General features: G+C 35.1%; 1 protein-coding gene across 4 annotated transcripts in view; it reads right to left on the reverse strand.

Annotated features, from left to right (window-relative positions):
• ulk4 (unc-51 like kinase 4) overlaps nucleotides 1–24116 on the reverse strand; it is a 225012-nt gene that overhangs the window by 105265 nt on the left and 95631 nt on the right. For all 4 annotated transcript variants that reach the window (XM_051131060.1, XM_051131061.1, XM_051131059.1 and 1 more), the window contains 7 exons: nucleotides 17249–17382; nucleotides 16733–16854; nucleotides 9897–9953; nucleotides 8227–8278; nucleotides 7762–7856; nucleotides 3458–3509; nucleotides 2868–3048 (listed from right to left, as the gene is read on the reverse strand). In XM_051131060.1, coding sequence (XP_050987017.1) covers nucleotides 2868–3048; nucleotides 3458–3509; nucleotides 7762–7856; nucleotides 8227–8278; nucleotides 9897–9953; nucleotides 16733–16854; nucleotides 17249–17382 — 693 coding nt within the window. The remainder of the gene's footprint in view (nucleotides 1–2867; nucleotides 3049–3457; nucleotides 3510–7761; nucleotides 7857–8226; nucleotides 8279–9896; nucleotides 9954–16732; nucleotides 16855–17248; nucleotides 17383–24116) is intronic.

Here is a 24116-nt window from a genome sequence, read left to right on the forward strand (position 1 = left end):
CGATAACTGACTGTATCAACATGCAATATCATTGACAATAAAAGACGAGACTAAAATGTAATTTAAAAAATAAAAACTTCACCGAAAAAAAAAAAAAAAAGAAAAAAATATATTATTGCAGACTGCTGTAGACACCTCCATGTCCGCTTTTACATGTACGGTTGCCAGATATCAAGAGTTCAAATCTCCATTAAACATAATATGTTTTTTGTTTGTTTTATCAGTTTTCATAATGTAGACAGAGAGCGTGCATAAGCCTTTGATATTAATTGATATAATAAATAGCCTATAATAAATCAGTACAACAGATGAGAAAATAAACCATGAATGTGTACAAGTCGACATTCTATTGATTTGTGCTTATTGGTGAAAGTGCAATACCTGAAATGCAAAACTAAATTTCTCAAATGATAACAATCATTAAGATTATAATTATACTACAATACTACTATACTATAATTACTATACTTATACTATAATACTACTATAATAGTATAGTACAACTATAATAGTTTTTTTTTTTTTTTTTGTCTGGGGGTATTTTTTTTATGGTTTATCGTGCATGCTTGTATTTCTATTTTATGAGTTTTTTTTTTTTGTTGGCACTTTTATATTGTTATTTATGTTTTATATATTGTACAGCACTTTGGTACAACGCATAATACTACTATAATAGTATACTACAACTATAATATTTTTTTTTTTTTTTTTTGTCTGGGGGTATTTTTTTATGGTTTATCGTGCATGCTTGTATTTCTATTTTATGAGTTTTATTTTTTTGTTGGCACTTTTATATTGTTATTTATGTTTTATATATTGTACAGCACTTTGGCACAACGCTTGTTGTTTTAAAATGTGCTTTATAAATAAACATGAACTTGAACTTGATAATTAAGTAAAAATTATTTTATCCATAATACAGAATGACGAAAATGTGATGAAAATGTGATTTAATTAGCTCAAACTGTGCAATAGGTAAATCTTATAATGCAAATGAAACGTTAAAATTCTTTATGCATCACAACTTGGGCCTACAAACTAAATAACAGCATTCGACCAATCAGATCTCTGTACTATAACAAGCTGCGCACAAGCTACAACAAGTTTTAGACGTTTTTCCCGCAAAATGGTTCAAGCACAACTTTTGAAGTTATTTAAAAAGAAGACAACAACGGTATCATAGCCTATTTCCTTGATTCGAATGCAGTTAGAATGCCGTTATAATTCAAGCAATAAAAAGAAAAAATACCCCGTATGAGTTTTTATATATTTATATTCATTGCACAAGCAATGAACTTTCTAGCCAGTGATCAACAGTTCACATAGAGTCACATGTTTCATTTCTAATTGAATCAGCCGTTTTAAATTAATCGTTTGATTTGAATGATTCAATAAATCGTTTATTAAAACAGAGACTTGCTGCCATCTACTGGCAGTTTTATTGTCATTTTTATCTATGCCAAGCCTAAACCAGTTAAGGTGCCAGCACAAATACATTTAGCAAATTTTTAATTATCACATATTGACCAAAATATCTCCATATCAGCCCCCAGAATGAAAACAGCTCATAAATAATAGTTCTTTTAATAAAGCTAATTTTTCATTAAATAAAAACCTGTTTTAAAATGAGAATTGTGTAAAATTAGCTACAAGACCACTCTGCCCCACTAAAGAAATTAAACACACCACCCCCCCTTAATTTTTTTGTATTTATGTGTTATGCATTTATGTAATTAGTACAGTGTCACTGATTATGTACTGTACAAGTATTTTTTATTTATTTACTTCCAATTACCATTTCATGTTTTGTCAATTTAACAATTATAATATTGTCTATTATTGTAATGTTGCTTTTATAGTGAATGGATGATTTGGAAAGATCATTTGCATATATTCCCTCAGGTTGTTTATTTATTTATTTGTTTTCCCAAAAATTCCACAAATCATGCAGGGATTAGTTGAATTTGCATTTATTAAATCCTGGAAGGACTGATTGAACCCATGGATATTATCTGTTTCAGCTACAGGAATATTATACATTTAAGACTTCTATTTGAATATTATAAACTGAAATGAGTAAAAAGCTGATTAAAGCTGAATTTGGATTTCGGCTTCATTGTTCAGAATTGCTTTTCATTTTAATTCAATTATTATTAGCTTCGGAATGGTCAATTTCAGAAAATGGTGGTTTTCTACCTTAAAATAATCTAACAGATGCCTGTGCCATTTAAATTAAGACCATTTAATTAAAGACTCTGAATGTTCTTTCTGCCCTTGTGTTTATCTCTTCTGTGCAATTTTATATATTCGGTTAATTGCAAATTGTCTGCATGTTGTATTTGTCACCTTAACATATTTTTGGAATTAGCTACGAATTGTTCCAATATATTTCAATCTAGCAATCGATGTTCACTCTAGAAATTGACTTTTCTATGAATTTTCCGACTTGATAAAATTTTAATAATGCCGTTTTTCCTAGCATATCACAATTTTAAATTTCCCTGACATATCAAGGTTTTCCATGAACATGCATCCACAAGCTATAAAATCCTTCTCCATCCAGGTTTTAATCCTAACCACTCGCAAACCGTGACACCCAATGAGCAACAAGACATTTTGTCAATGACTCGGTTTCTATTTGTGTCAAACTCAAATATCACTGGTCTAAAATCACACTCCACATTGTACATTAAGCATGAAATACCTCCTGACTGACAGCTTTTATGTGCATTCACTGTGCACAGACAAATTGCTTATTGCTGGAAACTTTGCATCACATCATGCCTGGATAGGACACAATCTAAATAGAGAGGATGGAGGAGTAAACCAAGAGAGCAGAATATAGGTAAGTGAGTGGTGAGTCTTACTGTGGCAGCAGGGCCTCAGAGATGAGCGTCAGCAAGCGAGTGTTGGAGGAGATGCCTTCACCTTCCCACTCTCCCTCTCGTTCTCTCCCTCCATCTCTCTCTCTCTCCTCCACCTCGTCTTGGCTCAGCAGCAGCAGCGTGATCTCTGACAGCACACGCAAACTCACAATACGCCATTCCACTGGGACACATACACACACAGCAGAAAGGTTAGATATATACTTGCATGCAAAAAGCTAATATATGCATAACTATAAATATAACACAACATAATCACCATATCCATAGCTCTTCAAAAAAAGAGAGATGTTTATGTTTCTCATGCACTTAAAACCCTTTTGTTCTAAAGGTTTACGCTTAAAATGTTCGAAATATGTAGGCAAATGGAAAATGTGCATTTAAGTCCACAGGGCCCAAGAAACATCCAATTCGTTTGCTTCCATTTGTGCCATTTCATAGTTTTGATTACTTATGTGTTATTCAAAAGTGTAGACAATAGTAATAAAAACAAAAAATATGAATAGTGTGTCAAAACTTGATTCATAGTGTATAATTGCCTCTGCTTATTTGCAGATGACACGTGTTCTCACCGTTCTTACTGAAGGCCAGAGACGCCAGCGGTGGTACAATCAAATCCACAACCTTGGGGAAACAGAGAGAAGTGCATTGTTCTAAAAGTAAAAATCTCACCTATATATGCTTAGTCTCACCAGACCACACACACATACACACGCGGCGTGTGTGAAAGTGAAACAGCTGGAAGCGGAAGACTGAGAGAGTGCTCTGAACAGCTCCAATTTGCATGGAAATGTGATGTCAGCTCTGCCCTTTGATCATAGAAAGTGTGTTCCAACAAAAGGCCTTACGCCAGCTCTTTTGAAAATTAGTATCAGGTTTTACGATTATTACCAACTACAATCAGCCGCATGGCAGCAAACGTTGTGCACAGGTGTCTTAATGTGGATGGCTGTGGGCATCTCTCAAACAAAGGATTTCACTCTCTCTGACTCTAAGTGAAAAGAACACCAAAGAAACATATTGTAAAGGTTATCTATGAATTTTTCTCTTCTTCTGTCTCTGTTGTAAGACAGTTTTTTTTCCACTGAGCTGCAAGTATTGTACAGGTGCTATGCTAAACCCGCGGCACATCTTTGATCTCTTGCCCGCTCCTTATGAGACGTTTGTCGTGAATGTCAGTATAATGGTAATTCTTTCTCTGTAGCTTAGTTGAGGTATGTTTGAGTGTTGGAATCTAACTTCGCGAGTCGTCTACTCAGGCAGACATTATATGGGTCAATGACAAGTGTCCTTGATAAAGAAAAGGAAAATCTTTTTAAAAACTAGTTAATCACACGTGTTGTATTCTTAGAAATATACTCTTGCTAATCATTTTGGTTTCATATGGTTTTGAAAAACCTTTAAAAGGTCAAACAAATCCTTGACTTTCACCACAGCTTTGATTTTTCAGACTTTTTTAAATAAAAATTCTGTCATTAATTACTCACCCTCTTACTAAGTTTCTGGGTTTGGGAATATTACAGTTGCATTGCTGTCTTTGGATGGTCAGAAAGCTCTTGGATTTAATCAAATCTGTGTTCCAAAGATGAACGAAGGTTTTTACGGGTTTGGAACGACAAGAGAGTGAGTAATTCATTTTTGGGTGAACTGTCCCTTTAAGTAAGTGCAAATAGCCTACCTTGTTGGCAGAGGGCATTTACACTAACTCCGCCCAGGAACGTGTGGTTCGACTAGTCAACATTACAAAAGGTGTCCGCTGAACAGCTCTAGTAGCGTAGGTAGTAAAGTGCATATCGGTGACTTTTTAATGCAATCGTCTGAAGCTCGAATCCACTTTTTGTCAGACTCATTCTTCTCACTTTTCTCATCACATATGAGATCAGAAAGGCATTTATTCCCAATAAAATTAAGGAAATAATCAAGAAGTGCTTCACGGATGTTTATTGGTTAGGGTTAGGGGTAGGTATAGGTGTAGGGAGGGCTTTATTGTCCCAATAAGGTGGCATTCATGTAATCATTTTAATAAAAAAGATCATTTACACTCAATGCGCAATTATTGCATATTGTTTTTAATGTACTACAACACTGAGGTGCAAATATCTACCATGTGCACTTAGTATAAATAGCATCTAACTAATACTACTGCAAATAAAATACTGCTATATTCACAGTGTAAATAGAATATATCGCTATTTGCACTCAGTGCAAATTTAGCCACTGCCCTTTTTTTTTTTATTAAGCCCTATCCAAAAATTTTTAAAATATTTTATAATAATGTTAGAGGATGTGTATTTAAGTCATTGTTTGCACAAACTGAATTTTTAAATGTACATTACCATTTAAATTCTTCCGTAAAAAAAAAAAAAAAAAAAAAAAAAAAAAAAAAAAAAAAAAAAATATCATTAGATAAGTTTTTTTTTTTCTAAGTTTTTAAAAGAAGTCTTTTATACTCACCAAGGTTTAATTAATTTTTTAAAAAAATAAGTAAAAACAACAATGATGCTAATTCGCAAGTGAAAGTAAAATGCGCACAGGAATTTACAAGCTATTTAAAAGAGAAGAAAAGCGTGGAAAAGAGGAGTAACTCCAATGAATCTCCCCCCAACTACACCCCAGTAAAATTTATTTTTAATTGAACAAAAAACAGTAGGTAATTCGGCAGGGGATTTTCATGTGGGTGGTGAGAGAAAAACACTGACATCCTGGACTCGGACGGCAATTAAATCACAGACTATCCCATGTAAATGGTGAAAATCACTTATGTCCCAATGAGAAACAATTACCGTCCAAATAGGACTTTATACTAGAAAATGTTTTTTTTTTTGGTTTTGTTTTCTCCACATTAAAGCCCTATTTGGACGGTAATTGTTTCTTATATGGATGTCTGCAAAAATAAATTTACATATCACCTCCGTGATAAAACTCAGGGATTCAGATGGTGATTTATTCACAGTGGAGAAGCGACTTCTGTGATTCTATGAACCCGCGATGCACTGTTCACCTGGCCAGGCAGATGATTGTCTGCTATAAATAAAATTAATTTTACTTACAAATTTATTCTTATTATTATATAAAATGTATTCTTATTATTCCAAGCATACAATCATATTTATTATTTGATTATTTAAATCTCCCATTTAAAAACAGGAAAATAGATGTGCTATAGTTGTATATTTATACACAATATAGTTATGTATGTATATGTATATCTGTATACAATACACATTTTAAATTTGTATTGCATAGGCTTGTTGCGATAGTCGGTCTTACGGGTAGTCCTATTACCGCAGTTATAGCCGCGGAGTTAAGCCGCAACATTGTTTCGTCACTTGCCCACCACCACCCTCACCGTAATTTTTTTTTTTGTAAAAATAATTAAACATTCTTATTAAACATTGAATTTTGAATAGATTTCTTCTCATAAACTCAGATATGTGGATTCAGACGGCACTTAAATTACCACACGACCTTGGTGTTCATCAATAAACAGTAGATAATTCGTCCAGTGATTTTTACATGGATGGTGAGAGAAAAACACAGACATCCTGGATTCGGACGACAATTAAATCACCCACTACACCCTGTAAATGGTGAAAATCACTTACGTCCCTATGAGAAACAATTGCCGTCTGAATATGACCTAAGAAATAAATTTGTTTTCTTTAAGTTTCATTAACTGAAGGGCACTTTGGGGAACCCAAAATGATTCTTCTATGGCATTACCCACTTTTGGAACAGCCTTTGTGTCTATAACCCTTATGAATATCCAAAGATCTGTCATGAAACTCTAGATTTGACAATGACATCATCACATGGCACAGCTGACTGGTTCTTTTTGTATCAGCAGCCAATGAGCTTGCTGCTCAACATTCAAATACTTGTCTAGTGCTTGCTGTTGCAGCGTGCTTCAGAAACCCTTCACCTTCCCCAGCTCCACCTGTATAGTTCTGCTATGGGGTGAATCACGTATGCTACATGGGGTGGGTGGGGGTGATTCATGTATGTTATGTGCAGCAGCAGTATTTCTTACATGCTCACAGCACCATGCTGTGGATGTATTGTCAGCAGCAAATCTCGGTACTTGATCTGCTGCAGCAGCAGCATAGCAGATCTATTCCACCAAAACCAAACACATTAACACTGTCATGTACATTATCATGTCAAACCCTCAGAGAGTTGTTATGATAGAATAAGTTTCAATAAACTATGGTCATTCACATGCTATATGGATTGATTGTGTGTGTTTTGAGAGTGAAGAATGGGATCTAATGGCTCCTGGCAAACTGTAATTAAGGTGTCTTCTCCTATTATAGAGTCAGTATCAGAGAGTCTGTGTCCTCTCAACGCTTCCTGATGCATCAGTCCTACAGAACACACGTCAATACTCATTACAAAAGCCTTACACACAGAGAGATGTACACACATACACACTCTCTTCACTCCTGAGTGATTTCCTGTTGCCGAGAGGTTTGTGAGAATAATAGTGCTGGGCAGAGGGGAGCCGTGATCTCAGTTGTAGCTCTGTCAGGCGTGAGGATGTGAGATCTCAGGTTAGACGTGAATGTGGACCTTGCTGCTCTGATACACAGCTTGATATATTGTGTTTGTGAGCCTGTCCTTATGGAGGGAAAGTTTTTTATGGGGCCAAATAGAGAGTTTAGAGACTAACTTTGCCAAAACATTTTCATCAACACCTTGCCTACACTTTTGTGGGGAGACAAACAGGGTTGTGAAATGAGTGCAATTCTCCCATAACACACTTCAACAAAATGTACCTAAATGCTGTTGGAAAGATGCTTAAATAATTTATAAATAATTGGGAGAGACACAAAATTAAAAACAGAACATCAAAGAGCGGTATACTGCATATACTCACAGTGCAGTGATAGAGGCTGAGAAGAGCGGGATGTTGGGAAATGGCCTCCACTGCAGATAGTGTGTTTCTGATCAGCTCCTCAGATGCTGCCTGACCTGTTAATTGTCAAAAAAAAAAAAAAAAAAAAAAAAAAAAAGATCATAGAAAGCATAAAGGTAGGTATAAAAGTATAATCTCACTTTTGAATGATTCATTTTCAACTAATGGCTGAAAAAAACAAATATTACACTGGGAGACATCAATGATTTAACTACATTTGATCTCCTGAAAAACAACATGTCTGGAAAATTGGAGCTAAATTACATTAGAGGCGTATATTTTATGAAGCAACAAAGCACCTTGAACACTAAAGAATGTAATTCACGAAGAAGACCTGTTTAAAAAACAACACTGAAACACTGAAAGAGAGGTTGAAGAGTTTGTGAAAACCTTGGATCAATAAAACCGCAAACAATAAAAACTTACCTATAGCGTTTCCCAAACTTGTCTCATTAGAGTCAATGGAGGTTATATGATTCTTTCCATAATGAAAGAAAAAAAGAGATATAACATTACATACTTTATTCATTCATTCATTTTCACTAAATTTTCACTACTACCACTTTTGGGACATGTATTGATATTGGACATTGTACATGTATTATTTCATTTACAATACATTGTAAATTCAATATCTTGTAAATATAACATTTACGAGACATTTTAAAGAATTAGTTCACTTCCAGAATAAATATTTCCTCATAATTTACTCACCCCCATGTCATCCAAGATGTTCATGTCTTTCTTTTTTCAGTCGAAAAGAAATTAAGGTTTTTAAGGAAAACATTCCAGGATTTTTCTCCATATAGTGGATTTCAAAGGGAAATATCAGGTTAAAGTCCATATTGCAGTTTCAAAGGAAAAGGGAAAATATATATATATATATATATATAAATGCTCGCTTTGCACTAGTTCTGCAACATGCATACCTGACTTTACACATTACGAACACTGGAAAATTCAAGCACGGTTAGTTCTTCATCTATGTACTCCGATTCAAAAAGATAGGGTAGGGTGAAAAACTCCATCTCATTTTCTCCTCCAACTTCAAAAACATCCAACATTGTTGGATGAAAAAAGGGCTTTTAACTTTCTTTGCATGTTCGTTGGTGTCATACGGATTACTTTATCAGAGAATAATTGTATTCGACTTGACTTGACATTTTTTAAGCTTTCTATACATATAGTTCTCACATCTATTAGACAGGAATTCACTGAAATTCATGTTGTTTTAATTTACGTGTCTGAGAGAGGTGACAGAGAACGAGACAGTAGAGACCCTTCTTATTTTCTTTACAAAAGCACATTGCTTTGTTGTTATTATGACTATACACAAATAAAAGTAGACTTTGCAGTTTCAAACAGCATAACGTGACATTTAGCCCCTGTAATGTGTCTCTCACATTATCCCACATCAACATTAAAATAGTGTAGATTAATGTACAATGTTTTATTCATTTAACATATTTAATATTGTGGGGAATCAAAGTTATTTGACATATTTAACTTTTTTTTTTTTTTTTTTTTTTTTTTACTGTAACACAATACAGTAGTCAACATTTGAAGTGGATCGAAACCTTTCATCAAAGTTGTCCTAAAACTATAACAATACCCGTTCTTGTTTTAGGACAACTTTGATGAACTTGTTTTGATCCACTTCAAATGTTGACTACTGTAGTTACTTTGCCTGGTAATTAGGTAATTTTATAATAATGTAACTCAGTTAATTTGTGAAGTCTAGCTAGTGCAAGATGAGCATTTGTGGTTAAAAAAGTATTTACTTTTTTTCTTTCTTTTGTTTAAGAAAATAACTGATCATTTTGCTAGACCCTTATTCCTCAGCTGGGATCATGTAGAGCCCTTTGAAGCTGCAATAAAGCTGCAGTTTGGACCTTCAACCCACTGGCTCCCATTGAAAGTCCACTATATGGAGAAAAACCCTGGAAAGTTTTCTTCAAAAACCTAAATTTCTTTTCAACTAAAGAAAGAAAGACATGAACATCTTGAATGACATGAGGGTGAATAAATTATCAGGATTTTTTTTTATTTTATAAGCAAACTAATCCTTTAACAATAGTCACTAAATAAAGACTCACCAGCAGCTTTCCAAATTTGACGAGAAAGGCCTCAGTCACCACCTGCGGTCGGAAGATCTGTCAAAGCAAACAGGCACAGTCATGAAGCCATCTACTCTAAAAGACACTTCACCAACCTACAACACTGTACAACATTGCTATTCGCTACCCTTAAGTCTTATCCCGTTTGAGTTCCACCAAAAACTGTCAGTCTTCACTTGAGCTTTAGCGGTTATGAAGTCCTACAGTTGTCTTGAACACAGCCGAATGTACGCTGCAGATTTCTTTCATCTTTCTGCAAAATCGGCAGTCTTGGATCTATTAATGCATCATGCTCACCGACGGCCGATAAATTGCCTTTGCAATGAATCCTCTGGCAGGTTCAGAATTTTTAGGCCGCATTGCTGCGCTCTAGATGCTCAACGCTGTCAATCGTGACTAAAATCCCAGCTACGATGCGCATCGTACAGTCTGACATAAGAACGTTAATGTCACTGAGGAATGTCACCGTCTGCCGTGGGCTTTACCCAAGATCTCGTTCGGGACACGTCGTACTGTACAATCTGACAAGCAACGATTGTAGAGGACAGCAAAAAATTCGCAAAATGTTCAGCCGGTTTAAAAGAAAATGTTCTGTCAGAGGACATTTTTCACCATCATGCACCATTTCGACTAAGCAGCGGAAGAATCGAGTGCGTTCCATTTACAATGTCATCCTAAGGTGTGAGAATGAGGGGGGCTCATGTTTGTGCTGTAGGATTGTAATGAGATGAGGTCAGAGGTCGGAGTCCTGGACAGTGAGGTATTGAGCTCTTATCCACTCTCGCCTCTGAGAATCACACCGGATCTGACCTCTTCGCTGACCCCTGTGACTGATGAGTGTTGTGAGTGTCAGCGTGCTGTGTTGGTTGTCAGTGAAGCAACAGGCCAGAGAGACAGATGAGACCACAGAGAGGGCTCATCACATGAATGTATGTATGGATGCACAAACACACAGGCATGCTCTCATATTACAAGAGCACGACGCCTCTCAGAACCACACAGCAGCTGAAGAGATCACGCACACAGGGCTCAAGGGCACAAGAGGCCAGTGAAGTCTCAAAGATGCAGACCAACCTGCTACTGGGAAGACAACCAGCTATGCCCTGAAGCATTTTTCTTAATATCAGAACATACACACACTGGATTTGTGTAGCCAGACTTTTGACTATAGGCATAAAGTCTAGCCCACACTGCAGCTTATTCAAGCCAAGAACCGCCCACTTAGGCAGGAAGGGGTCGCCTGACTGACAAAAGTTTGGACATGTTCTTTTTTACTTATTTTATAAGACATTTAAAATAAAAGTGAAGCCACCACAGCTGTGAAGATAGACAAATGTAATTATGTGCATTATTCAATGACAAAAAAATAAATAATAATAATAATAATAATAATAATAATAATAATAATTAGAATCAGGTGTGTGATATCAAGATATAAAATGTCTCCATTAGTTGCAGTTGTGGCACCTCTCAATATACTAGACAACACAAAATGCATTCTCATCAAATGTAGGGCCCTATGATTTCCGCGAATGGAATCACGGAATCCAGAATTTACAGTTTAACATGGAATGTCACGGAATTCGTCAAAGTTTGGATGAATTAACCAAAAGTAGGTCATTACACTTCAATCAAAATGTGACATGGACTAATAGTTATAAATATTAAGCCCCAAAAGGACTATTTAAATATGAATGCTGCGTGTCTCTGTGTTAATGAATGGCGCAGACATGCGGTTTTGTTTACTACTCGTACTGAAGCGCGCATGACAATTGCGGCAATATTGCCATCTGCCGTTTCACTAAATGAGGACAAAAATCCATGAACAATATCTCCAGAACTGCTCTGAGAGTCACTTTATGATTATTTGAGTAAAATCATCATCAGATCATATACACACAGAAATTTAAAAGCAACCCATCAAAATAAAAGTTCGGTTTAACGTGAAGACAGTGTAGCAGGAATACTTTACTATTGTTCAGCAGAATGCACATAATACTACTACTAAAATTATTAAAACCTTATTTTTAAGGAATAATCATATATTTCTTCAATGTTTAAATTGTAATAGGAAATCCCCTTTATTTGCCAAAAAATAAAATCTAAAAAAAATAAAAGTTTAATTTTCATTAATTAAAAGATAAGTAAAAATTAATGCTTTAAGCCTTCATTTTATAACCAGAAAAATGCAAACACTCAACACAGAATTTATGAGAAAAATAATCATTTCACAAGGCTATTGTAAAAATAAATGAAACTTGTTTTTATGCATTCAAATAATTAGACATGCTAGAACACAGAATCTGGTAACAATAAAACATAAGGTGGGCAAAAATAAAACATTTCATAGGGCCCTAAACATGTAATTTTTGTTAAACTTTTAATAAACTGATGTTAAATTGTTCAAGTTCCATGATTTTAATTAATTAGACATGTTTTTTGATTAATAAAATTTCATTTAACCATTAAAGTCCAGAAAATTAAAACAAACAAAACAAAAAACCAAAAAAAAAATAACATAATCCATAAAAATTAAAATGGAAAAAAAAAAAAAATAATAATAATAATAATAATGACAGCCCTACTTACATGCTGTCCTAAACTTCATTTCATTCTTGTGTTGAATGCAAAAGAAGATATTTTGAAGAATGTGGTAAACCAAAAAATTGCTGGTCCCCATTGAATTTAATAGTAGAGAAATGAATGAATGAATGAATGAATGAATGAATGAATGACGAGGAACTGTTTGTTTACCCACATTCTTCAAAATAACTTTTGTTCAACAGAAGAAAGAAAGTTATTTAGGTTTAAAAAGGTTTAAAAATGGTGACAGAATTTTCATTTTTGGGTGAACTATCCTTTTTTTTTTTTTTTTTTTTTTTTTTTTTTGTGTAGCACTCACTAGAGCATCCTGGTAGCCCCTTCTCCTAGAAATTTCATCAGCCATTAAGATTGGACATTTGGACAAACATTTCATCCGATAAATATTTGCGGCCAGAGAATGTCTGTGGGTGATCTGTGTGGATGTGCTGTCTGAGGCTGGCACTACACCAACACAACTCACTGTGAGGACCATTAAAGCAGACAGACACACAAACAATCAAAAGAACTGCCTATTACCACTCTAAGCCGCCCACTGCAGCTCTGTGTTAATGGACATCAGTGTATCCTCCTCAGATGAGTTAATGACAGTGGAACTATCAGACAGACAGCTCTATCAGCGCCGACCCCTTCAAATGAGACGACTCAATCTGCCACTGAGTCTCCATGGCAAATCCTGGCCGAATGTAAAAGTGTATTTAATCAGCAGAGAGACTCATCAACTCTGCGCACTGACAAACATCTTTCTCTGAGAACACCAGATCCCTTCATATTAATTTTGGCGTGACTGAGTGTGTCAGAAGTAAATCCAATTTTGCACTGTTTGGCAACTGGTAATAATCTGTGTATATGTGTGTGTGTGCTTGTGGGTGTTGAAGCTGCACCGGAAAGCTCTTTAATAGATCATTTCATTCTGACACAGACAGTGATTACACTCAGCGCGTGACAGGCAGGTAAGGCACATCCTTTCTTTATTTTCTGTGCAGACGAAGACATTTAATAAAGTGAATGGGAGTCTGGAAAGTTTCTTTTGTAAGACACAATGATTTACACAATCTATTCAAACATTATCTACTACAATACCTCTCTACATTTCAAAAATGAACTTTTTATTGACCATTTTGTCCCTATGACAATAGTTGCGTCTGAATATGCATTGATTTCCAGGGGCATTAATAATTGTATGTGTTGTATGTAATGTCAAATACTTAAAGGAAACCCTGGGTATTAAGAAAAACCATGAAATATTTACGTTATTTATCATCCTACACATATTTTTGAACTATGGGGGGCACCATTAATTTGATTACATAAAATGGTTGCATTCTGTAAGCTTCTGGCACTATCTGTTGCCATACAACTTTGAATACACAATTTTTGAAAAAAAAAAAAAAAAAAAAAAAAAACTGATATGATGACCACAGCTACTAAAAGAGCTTACAGGTGGCAACGGACACAAGCATAGGCTTAAACCAAATGCCGTACCATTGATTTTCCCCACAAGGAGTCTAAATGCCCCCAGATATCTCCTTCAGTGGCTGTGGCATCATAACAAGCATTGGCATGTTTACATCCTGCCAGGATGGCATCTAGCATTTCTTTTCTCTGCCATTTGTAAGCTCTTTCAGTAGCTGTGGTCTAATGAAAGCCACAAAGGCATCAGGGCTAAAGTGGAGAGAACTAAGACACGGGTCTTTAGGAAGTTTCATTCATCCACAGGCATTTTCCCATTCTTTTTTTCATCGCTAGAAAAGCAATGAAGAATTGCATTGCTTCTCTTGCTGCCCTTCGACTGAAAATTACAACCAAAAGCCACACAATGTGGCATTGTATCGGTCTTTTATTTCCAGATTTGTTCTGTGTTGTGGTAAATATAGCAACAGGTAGCACCAGTATCTCACAGAGTGCAACCGTTCTATGGTATCCCCCACAGTACAAAATATGATGTCGGAAACTTGGATTGTGGATTTAAAAATAAATAAATAAATCTTTAGTAGTTTTCTACTACATATTTTAGTACAAGACAATTTAAATTAGATTAAGCCATCCAAGTCTTAATACTCAGGGTTCCCTTTAAATTTAACCAATTACTTCAGAATCAAACAATGTCCAATTGAGTACTTTAAAGTGTTACCAATAACAACAAACTATTCAAAACTGTATATAAATGATACATTTAACTCAGGAACTCATTAAATGGTAGCGCTACAATATTAAGACAAAAATCATTATTGTTGATAATTGCTTGACGCTGAAATTACAATTATTAATGGCAATTAATAGAATACATATGTAAAAACATTTTTGTGTTTGGGGAACCATCATATTTTGGCTACACAGACAAACGTTATGCAAAAACTCATGGTATAAATCACTGAAACTGCAAACCAAATCTCTTACTTACATCTTTCTGTGCTTCACTGATTATGATGAGAGAATTCGCAAGTGTGCAGAATTCCATCAGTGAGTGCACACACTCACCAAAACACCTGCGTTTTCAGTGCTGACGAATCTAAACGACTTAAACTGGCCAGTGCATTTAGAAGCACAAAAACTCAAAACGCTGCAAAAGAATGTGTAAAAAGCAATCTGATGCAATGTGTTCAAGATCTAAAAGCATTTCTTTGAATTAACACGTTACATTTACTTTCACATTTTATTTAAATTGCAACATACATAATACATCGAACTGGTTACATTTTACAATAAACGCTGTGATGCATCCAAATGCTACACTATTATTTACTATGTAAATTCTAGACTTTGTACTTCAGTCGCATTCTAACGGTGACACAGTGAGGCGGGCGTGCTGATGTTTAGTTTACTGTGTTTTATTTTGATAAAGTACCATCTGCGCTGTCAAGTTAGCAATACTAGAAGCCTGGAACTAATATGTTTTGTGTTTGTGTGGGCCGGTGCAATTACTTCAACTTTCCTCATATCAGCAAAATCAAAAAAAAAAAAAAAATGTTGCTTTCTGCCATTTGTCACAAAACTGAACTGAAACTCTGCAAATATAGGCTATGTTACGTATCGCAGTTTTTTTTCCCTTGGCTATCAGTTTATAGACATAATAATATCTAGTATTTGATATTAAATATATTTCAAGTATTTATTCCTTTTATGTATGTATGTATTGCAGATTTTATAGCCTATATATGACATTAATTTGACATAATATTTAGTATTTTCACATGTAGGTGGAAAAAAACAATTGTAATTTGTACTAATGTCTGTTCAAAATAAATGAAAGGAAAACTAGCATAGTAGATTTTTTTTTTCTGTTGTACCAAAATCGTATTGAACCGTGACCCTCGAACTGAGGTACATACCAAACCGTGACATTAGTTAACATGAACTAAGAATGCATACTTCTACGGTATTTGTTAATCTTAGTTATTGTTAATTTCAGCATTTACTAATGCATTATTAAAATCACAAGTTGTGTTTGTTAACATTTGTTAATGCACTGTGAACAAACAAACAAAAAATGAATGACTGTATTTTTATTAAATGACATTAAAGAGGAATAAATAGTGTAATAAATGTATTGTTCATGTTAGTTAATTCATTAACAAATGTTAACAAAAGACACCTTATTGTAAAGTGTTACCATTTCATTTAATTTTGCAGGGGCAGTTTTTGTCCCCGGCATTTTTTGCACAAGCCCCCGTTAATTTCTGACCCTGGAAGGAACATTGTGACTAAGAGGTACTTGGATGCTCCAGGTGGATGTTCTGATCTGACAAAAAAGGGTACTTGGCCTGAACAACCTGTGAATCACTGCTATCCACCTTATCTTTCAGTCATTTGTAACTTGAAGGTTCGAGGCTTCCGGTATCATTTGCAGCCAGTTATTTTTAGCTGTCCAAAACAGCTTGTTATGCTGCTTAATATAATAAACTGGTATTTATTGTCATGTTCATTTAATTTATCATCATCATCATAAACACATTGGCTTGTAGCACAATTAGATTTACCATTCACTGCACTTTGTTATTCTTCTAGCTATTTACCTATAGTGGCTAATTAATCGGAGGCCTTGCACATTCACAGAAAATAGCCTGTGAAATAAGTTATTATCTATTGCAATACAAGGTAGGTCCCCACAATTTTTTTTTCCCTCCCTCAGGTTCTACCACCCTCGTGGAGATCGAAAACCCAAAATAACTAGCAAAAAGGTAAATATAGCAAGCCCTGACACAGACACACACCTGTGAGGTGAGCAGATGCAGCACCACAGCCATCATGGGGAGGCTCTGCTTCAGCTGACGGGACTGCGTAGGAGAGGGGTGCTTCCTTCCCACAATGCTGCCTAACACGGACAGGATGTCATCTATAGAGAGCCCACATAAACAGAGGCAGTAAGAAATCAGCCAATCACAAACAATCCGTCATGATCAGCCTGGGTAGGTGGCCGAGGGCAGAAGCAGGTGCGTCTTCATGTTGGGACGGAACCCGCAGGAAGAACTGAACCAGTTTGAACCGGTTTAACGGGGGAGCGGTGGTGTGTAGCGGCACTGATTCCCAAATGAAAAAGGAGGAACAGGTCGATACCTGAGAGCCTGCTCACGTATTCAATCAGAAAGGTAATTAAAGAGAGGCCAATCAAATTCGATGTTCATTCTCATTGCCCCTGCTTTATTTTGCCCACTTCACTCTGTTCCCTCCCAAGCGAATTCTTCGTGTTCCCTTTTCCCTCTTTTTTGGGTGTATTGTGATTGATTTACCCAGGATGGCTGGCAGTTCGTGCACGGTGTGACGGATGAAGAGGGTCAGGCATTTTGACAGGTATTCATTGCCGCTTTGTTGCTCCTTTCCTGGCGTGGCCTTTCGGACGTCTCTTTCAATGTACATCACCAGCCTGAGAGAAGGGTTGGCAAAACATTATTATTCATCCGCAGACACCCAGACCAAACAGAGAAAGAGAGAGAGAGCGAGAGCGAGAGGCAGATCTGAAACACACAGTGGGGAGAGGATAGATGCTTTTAATCAATTACACTCAACAGCTGGAGGGGTGACAGAATGGAGATGAAATGGTGTTGATCCTGAAACAATATCAGGAAGGGAATGAGGTCCGTCTGCCTGGCTGAAAAGACCAGAGAAAAACAAGATGCATCTGGCAAGGAATTGAATTTGAAGTGTATAAGGTACGAAAATTGGAGGGATGAATTAGAGATGAATGAATGTGACTTGATACAAACATGCAAGGTGACATATTAGGATTGATTAATGGGATTGGTGTTGTCGTAGTAAAAGCTTGGATCAGATCTCCTGGGATTCTGGGAACTGCCTTGGATCTTACTTGGATCTTACATTATGATACCAGCACAATCCCTGAGGCATGATTAAATAAATGTTGTTCTTTTTATGGATGTTTTTGTACTTTAGGGAAGAAAACAAAATAGCAAAAAAAAAAAAAAAAAAAAAAAACTTCTTGTAAGTTTTCCATCAACAATGTCCATCTGTTTGTTAACTATGGATCATTGTTGTATTTTTTTTCCTTCTTGCCACAGTCTCATTTTAGCCACATCTAAAACCACGTACTGTCTTTGATAGCATTCTGTGGTACAAATGATGATGATAAAAAAAAAAAAAAAAAAAAAAAAAAAAAAAAAAAAGGAAAATTAATTTTTCTTGGAACAAAATGGCCAAATCCTTTGTTTTGCTAAATTTTAATTTCAAGCCTAGCATTTTACACAAATATGTTTTTCTTCCTGTGCTCTGGGAGTTGATGGCAGTCCACAGAACCACTTGCAGGAAAGTTATTACATTTGGCACAAAGATAGAGGACATTACTAATATTAACCACAGCTAATTTAGAGAAGCTCAGACTCTCTAGTGCCACCTAATTGACCAAATTTGCACTCATATTTCTGCTAATAACTTTTGAACCGTAAGGTCTAGAAGCAAAATTCTTTTTTTCTCTGATTCTTCCAAGACAAGAAATACCTATGACCCTCTATGGGTGAAGATTTTTCGTCATTTTGAATTTTGCAAAAAATCTACTTTTTTGAACATATCCTAGACGGTTTGTCCAATTTTCACCAAAATTAAATCCGATCATCGTCAGACTCATTTTTGTTAAGTGTGTTAATGAATTTAACAAAATGTGTGCAAAGGACATGACACTATATTTTTCCAAAGCTTTAGCGGATTCAGACCAAATTTGGTATATATATACATACATATATATACATACATATATACATATATACATATATATATATATATATATAAAATGCAAAAGCCTCTAAATCCATCCGACATATTTCTTTAAAATTAGCATTTCTTTCTGGCTACTTTGTAACTTTGTATAGGTTTCTATGTAAGTACTGGGACTTCTGATTGGGCTGAGGCTGGAATTTACCAAGTTTGAAGTAAAAGTATTTGATGGACATACACTATGTGTCAGGAGCATTCACTCAGTATCATTATCTCATTTTTGACCAAGATTTTAGCTGGTTTTGCATCTGAACATGTACACACAGACCAAAATTATGAACATAAAACACTTTTGTTTTTGCCCCCATTTTTCATGAGCTGAACTCAAAGATCTAACACTTTTTCTATGTACACAAAATGCATATTTCTCTCAAATATTGTTCACAAATCTGTGTTAGTGAGCACTTCTCCTTTGCCGAGATAATCCAACCAACTGCAGGTGTGGCATATCAAGATGCTGATTAGACAGCATGATTATTGCACAGGTGTGGCACAAAAATGGGCCTCAGGATCTCGCCACGGTGTCTCTGTGCATTCAAAATGTCATCAATAAAATGCACCTGTGTTCGTTGTCCATAACATACACCTGCCCATACCATAACCCCACCGCCACCATGGGCCACTCGATCCACAACGTTGACATCAGCAAACCACTCACCCAAACGACGCCATACACGCTGTCTGCCATCTGCCCTGTACAGTGAAAACTGTGATTCATCTGTGAAGAGAACACCTCTCCAAAGTTGAACGCGAGCATTTGCCCACTCAAGTCGGTTATGTCGACGAACTGCAGTCAGGTCGAGACCCCAATGAGGACGACGAGCATGCAGATGAACTAATTTCTGACAGTTTGTGCAGTAATTCTTTGGTTATGCAAACCGATTATTGCAGCAGCTGTCCGGGTGGCTGGTCTCAGACGATCTTGGAGGTGAAGATGCTGGATGTGGAGGTCCTGGGCTGGTGTGGTTACATATGGTCTGCGGTTGTGAGGCCGGTTGGATGTACTGCCAAATTCTCTGAAACGCCTCTGGAGATGGCTTATGGTAGAGAAATGAACATTCAATTCAAGGGCAACAGCTCCGGTGGATATTCCTGCAGTCAGCATGCCAATTGCATGCTCCCTCAGAACTTGCAACATCTGTGGCATTGTGCTGTGTAATAAAACTGCTCATTTTAGAGTGGCCTTTTATTGTGGCCAGCCTAAGGCACACCTGTGCAGTAATCATGCTGCCTAATCAGCATCTTGATATGCCACACCTGTGAGGTGGATGGATTATCTCTGCAAAGGAGAAGTGCTCATCTAATCTAACACAGATTTAGACAGATTTGTGAACAATATTTGAGAGGAATAGGCCTTTTGTGAACATAGAAAAAGTCTTAGATCTTTGAGTTCAGCTCATGAAAAATGTGAAAGATTTATGTGAAAGTTTAAAACAGAAAATAGTGGTTTTCATCTTGCCACTTTCTTGGAAAAGAAAACACATTTTTACTCAAATTAATCAAAATGGATTTATAGCATTTTGAAACCAAACTCTTCATATATATATGTATGTATGTATATATATGTATATATATATATATATATATATATATATATATATATATATATATATATACACACACACACACACACACACACATATATATATATATATATATACGGTACACATGCGTACTGAACCGAAAGGCCTGTACTGAAAATTTTACGAATATACACTACCGTTCAAAAGTTTGGGGTTTTTTAAGAAATTAATACTTTTATTCACCAAGGATGTATTAAGTTAATAATTAAAAGTTTTATATTTATATTTATATTTTGAATAAACACTGTACTTTTTAAACTTGTCATTCATGAAAGAATCCTGAAAAAAAATAAAAAATAAATAAAAAATAAAAATCACAGTTTTCAAAAAATATTTGGCAGCACAACTGTTGATATTATTCAACATTGATCATTCTAATAATAAATCCGCATATTAGAATGATTTCTGAAGGATCATGTGACACTTAAGACTGGAGTAACAGCTGATAAAAATTCAGCTTTTCATCACAGGAATAAATTCTATTTTAAAGTATGTTAAAATAAAAAAAAACATTATTTTATATTGTAAAAACATTTTGCAATATTACTGTTTTTTTTCTTCTATATTTTTAATCAAATAAATGCAGCCCTGATGAGCATAAGAGACTTCTTTAAAGACTATTACAAGTCTTACTGACCCCAAACCTTTGAATGGTAGTCTATGTGTAACGTTGCACCCTTAATATATATATATATATATATATATATAGCTTTTTTAGCACTTTTTTCATATATAAACCATATATAACTAATGAAATTGTTTCAGTATCACAAAAAAGTATCACAAAACAGTTAGTATGCGCACATAGTATTAATGCGTGCTGTGATTGACAAATAAGGTTTCTTATTTTTATTTTATATATTTTTATTTTAAGAAAGATTATGGGATTGCTAACAGGTCAATACCAAAAGTAATAGCACTTCTCTCCTCAACAAACTACATGATGTATCATTCATGTCTGTGGCACAAGCTGTGCAAAGACAAGTTAAACAATAACCTTTAGGATAAGAGGTTTGTTCAAATCCATAAACTTAAGAATGAGCAACAGCAATACTGACGCTTGCCTTAGCAAACACCATGAATTAAAATTCAACACTTGACATTAGAATGTCAATGACAAAAGAGTATCTCAACACAACATTATTGATTCAGCCTCACCTCTAGTATCTCAAACTAATCAATTCACTACAAACAACAGATGTGTCTCAAGAGAGAAGGAGCTAACATGTAATATTCATGATATATTTATGTATGTCATGGACATAGTGAAGAACATAAATAAGAAAAGAGATGATAGAGCTGGGGTAGAAGTGAGGATCAGGCCACTCTCAAAAACTGCTGATCATTGTAGTACCGTCTCTGATTTATACATCTCATTAAAGGGGGAAAGAAGCAATTTGAGTCATTATTTAATACATTATTGTCTTCAACACTTTGGTCGCAGGATCAAATATCCATTATTCACTAAAAATATTTTCATTGTCATACCTTTGTGCTTCAGCATATTCAAAGTTGACAAGACATTGTCAGAATAAAGAGCAATTAGCATTACTGATGTCAACAAGGCATGTCTTTACCCAGCAAGTATGAATATAACGTTAAGATTAATATTTTCAGTGAATTAAGACTTAAATTTAGATATGTTTTTTATGCAAAGCTACATGGCTTGAGAAGTCACATTAGTGAATTTTAATTAATTAGTTAAAAAAAAAAGTATTGGGTTAAATTTTATTACATTATTTTATTGGGTTATTTTTAACATTTTTACCCAGGTTCTAGGTAGTTTGTCTGTACCTCAGCTGCTGGGCTATTTTTACTGTCAATACAAATGATGAATCCCCTCAAATACCTACTGTACCTAGCGCTGGGTCCGTGTAACCCAATGTTGGGTAGTCTGGGCAAAACTGGTTAAAACTGGTTACATTTGTCAGCAGTCATTTTGTGCTCTGTCCTGAGAGAAAACTGACTGGCAGGAAATTCCCTGAATGAAATTAAGGTTTGTATGACATTCTATTAATTTTAAAATGATCACTGTATAAACAGAAAACCGTCTGTAGTCTCACATTTTTCCTTCTTTTGTTTGTTTGTTTAAATGTACATCGCAGCTAGCATCTGCTTGGAATGCTAGCCTTGTACAAACACTGGATTTACACTCAAAGTGAAAGACGCACCGGTGCCATCATCAAAGTTTCACCTCTCGACAAACGCATGGTGTCCAGGGCTGAAACATGACACAACATTGCTGTTATATGTAACAAAGTTACTATGCGCTCCAGCGACTACAATAAGAGCATTATTGATCTAGTGAGCCATTGTTGCAGCGGTGGTCGGGCTATGCTTTTGACGGGTTGAAACGTAGGCTAAATGTCTGACTGACAAGATGGCACAAGGCAAAGCTGTTTTTGATGTAACTTTTCAAACATGAACATAAGATAAGTCATGAATATATGACTTTAATGAACTGTGAAACAGCCTACTGATAGCAGTTTTCCTCCCACAGATTCCCATTGGCTGCTCTTGCTGCTCCTGTCACATCCTAAAATGTTTACTGAAAGATTTTGTTATTGTAAAATACTTGACATTGAGAAAAAAAGTATAGTATATTAAATATTCTTGTCCTATAAATATAAAACATATTTTAGAATACATTTTTAAGTCGAAATTAAAAATCTTCAGTAGGTTAATTGGGTTAATGTATAAAACCCAACAAGCTGCAATGTCCAATATTTACCCAGCGCTGGGTTGCCAAATAACTATGAAATGATTGTTAGCGTGTAGGAAGCTTTGAAGCTCTGATCACACAATAGTCTCTATCAAACCAAGCAGCTTTGTGTTGGTCAGTTTGGCCAAATAACACAACCAATTTGTCACAACAGTTTGGGACATTTTCTGTAATTCAGTAATACTTATTTTTTTCTCATCAAAGAGTTTCAAAATTTGAAAGATGACACTTTGCTTCTTATCAAAAATAACAAAATGCAAAGCTGATTGTGATTATTGGACAGGAGGCATGATATATGCCTTGTAAAGTTTTATTCAAGCATGAACTGAAACAGCACAGGCTAAAAGATCAGTCTTGGGATTTCGTTATAGATATAGAATTGTTGAAATATACAAAAATATATAAAACTAGGACTTTCAAAATTAGGTTCCACGTGTGCAGTGGTTAAAACAATGCTGTATTTGTTTGGTACATATGAATACCGAACTAAAAAACAGGTCACAGGTTCAATTCTCACTATTAATAAACCATTAACAACGACTTTTGCCCCAACAAACTCCTAATTTGCTGCTTATTAATGAGTACTATTGTTTCAAATCAAGAAACAGGTTTGTGTTATCTGATAATAATAATGATAATAATAATAATAATAATAATAATAACAATATAACTTTTTTGTCTCTTAGAAATACACATTTGATAGTAACTTGAATTAGGATGCAGATGTAGATTTATGTTCATTCTCGAAATCAGTAATAATTGTAGCAACTTCATTTTTATATGGTGAACTTCAATTATTCTGTGTTTTTTTTTTTTTTTTATAACTATTGCTTTTCCATAGTATTGATCATGATTGTGACAGTTAAAACCACAAATATAGCACCTCAATACCATGGTAAAAATGTAATATGGTTCCTTGGTATTTGTATGAAAAACAGTAGTCTAAATACATTTAGTATAAATGCATAAATGCTATAGTTTAATCACAAAATAATAATAATAATAATAATAATAGTAATAATAATTAAAAATACTGTAATTCCATTACTACTCCTTCAATACGTTTAA

Source organism: Labeo rohita, chromosome 16 (assembly GCF_022985175.1).
Source record: "Labeo rohita strain BAU-BD-2019 chromosome 16, IGBB_LRoh.1.0, whole genome shotgun sequence".
In the NCBI taxonomy this organism is placed as follows: domain Eukaryota; kingdom Metazoa; phylum Chordata; class Actinopteri; order Cypriniformes; family Cyprinidae; genus Labeo; species Labeo rohita.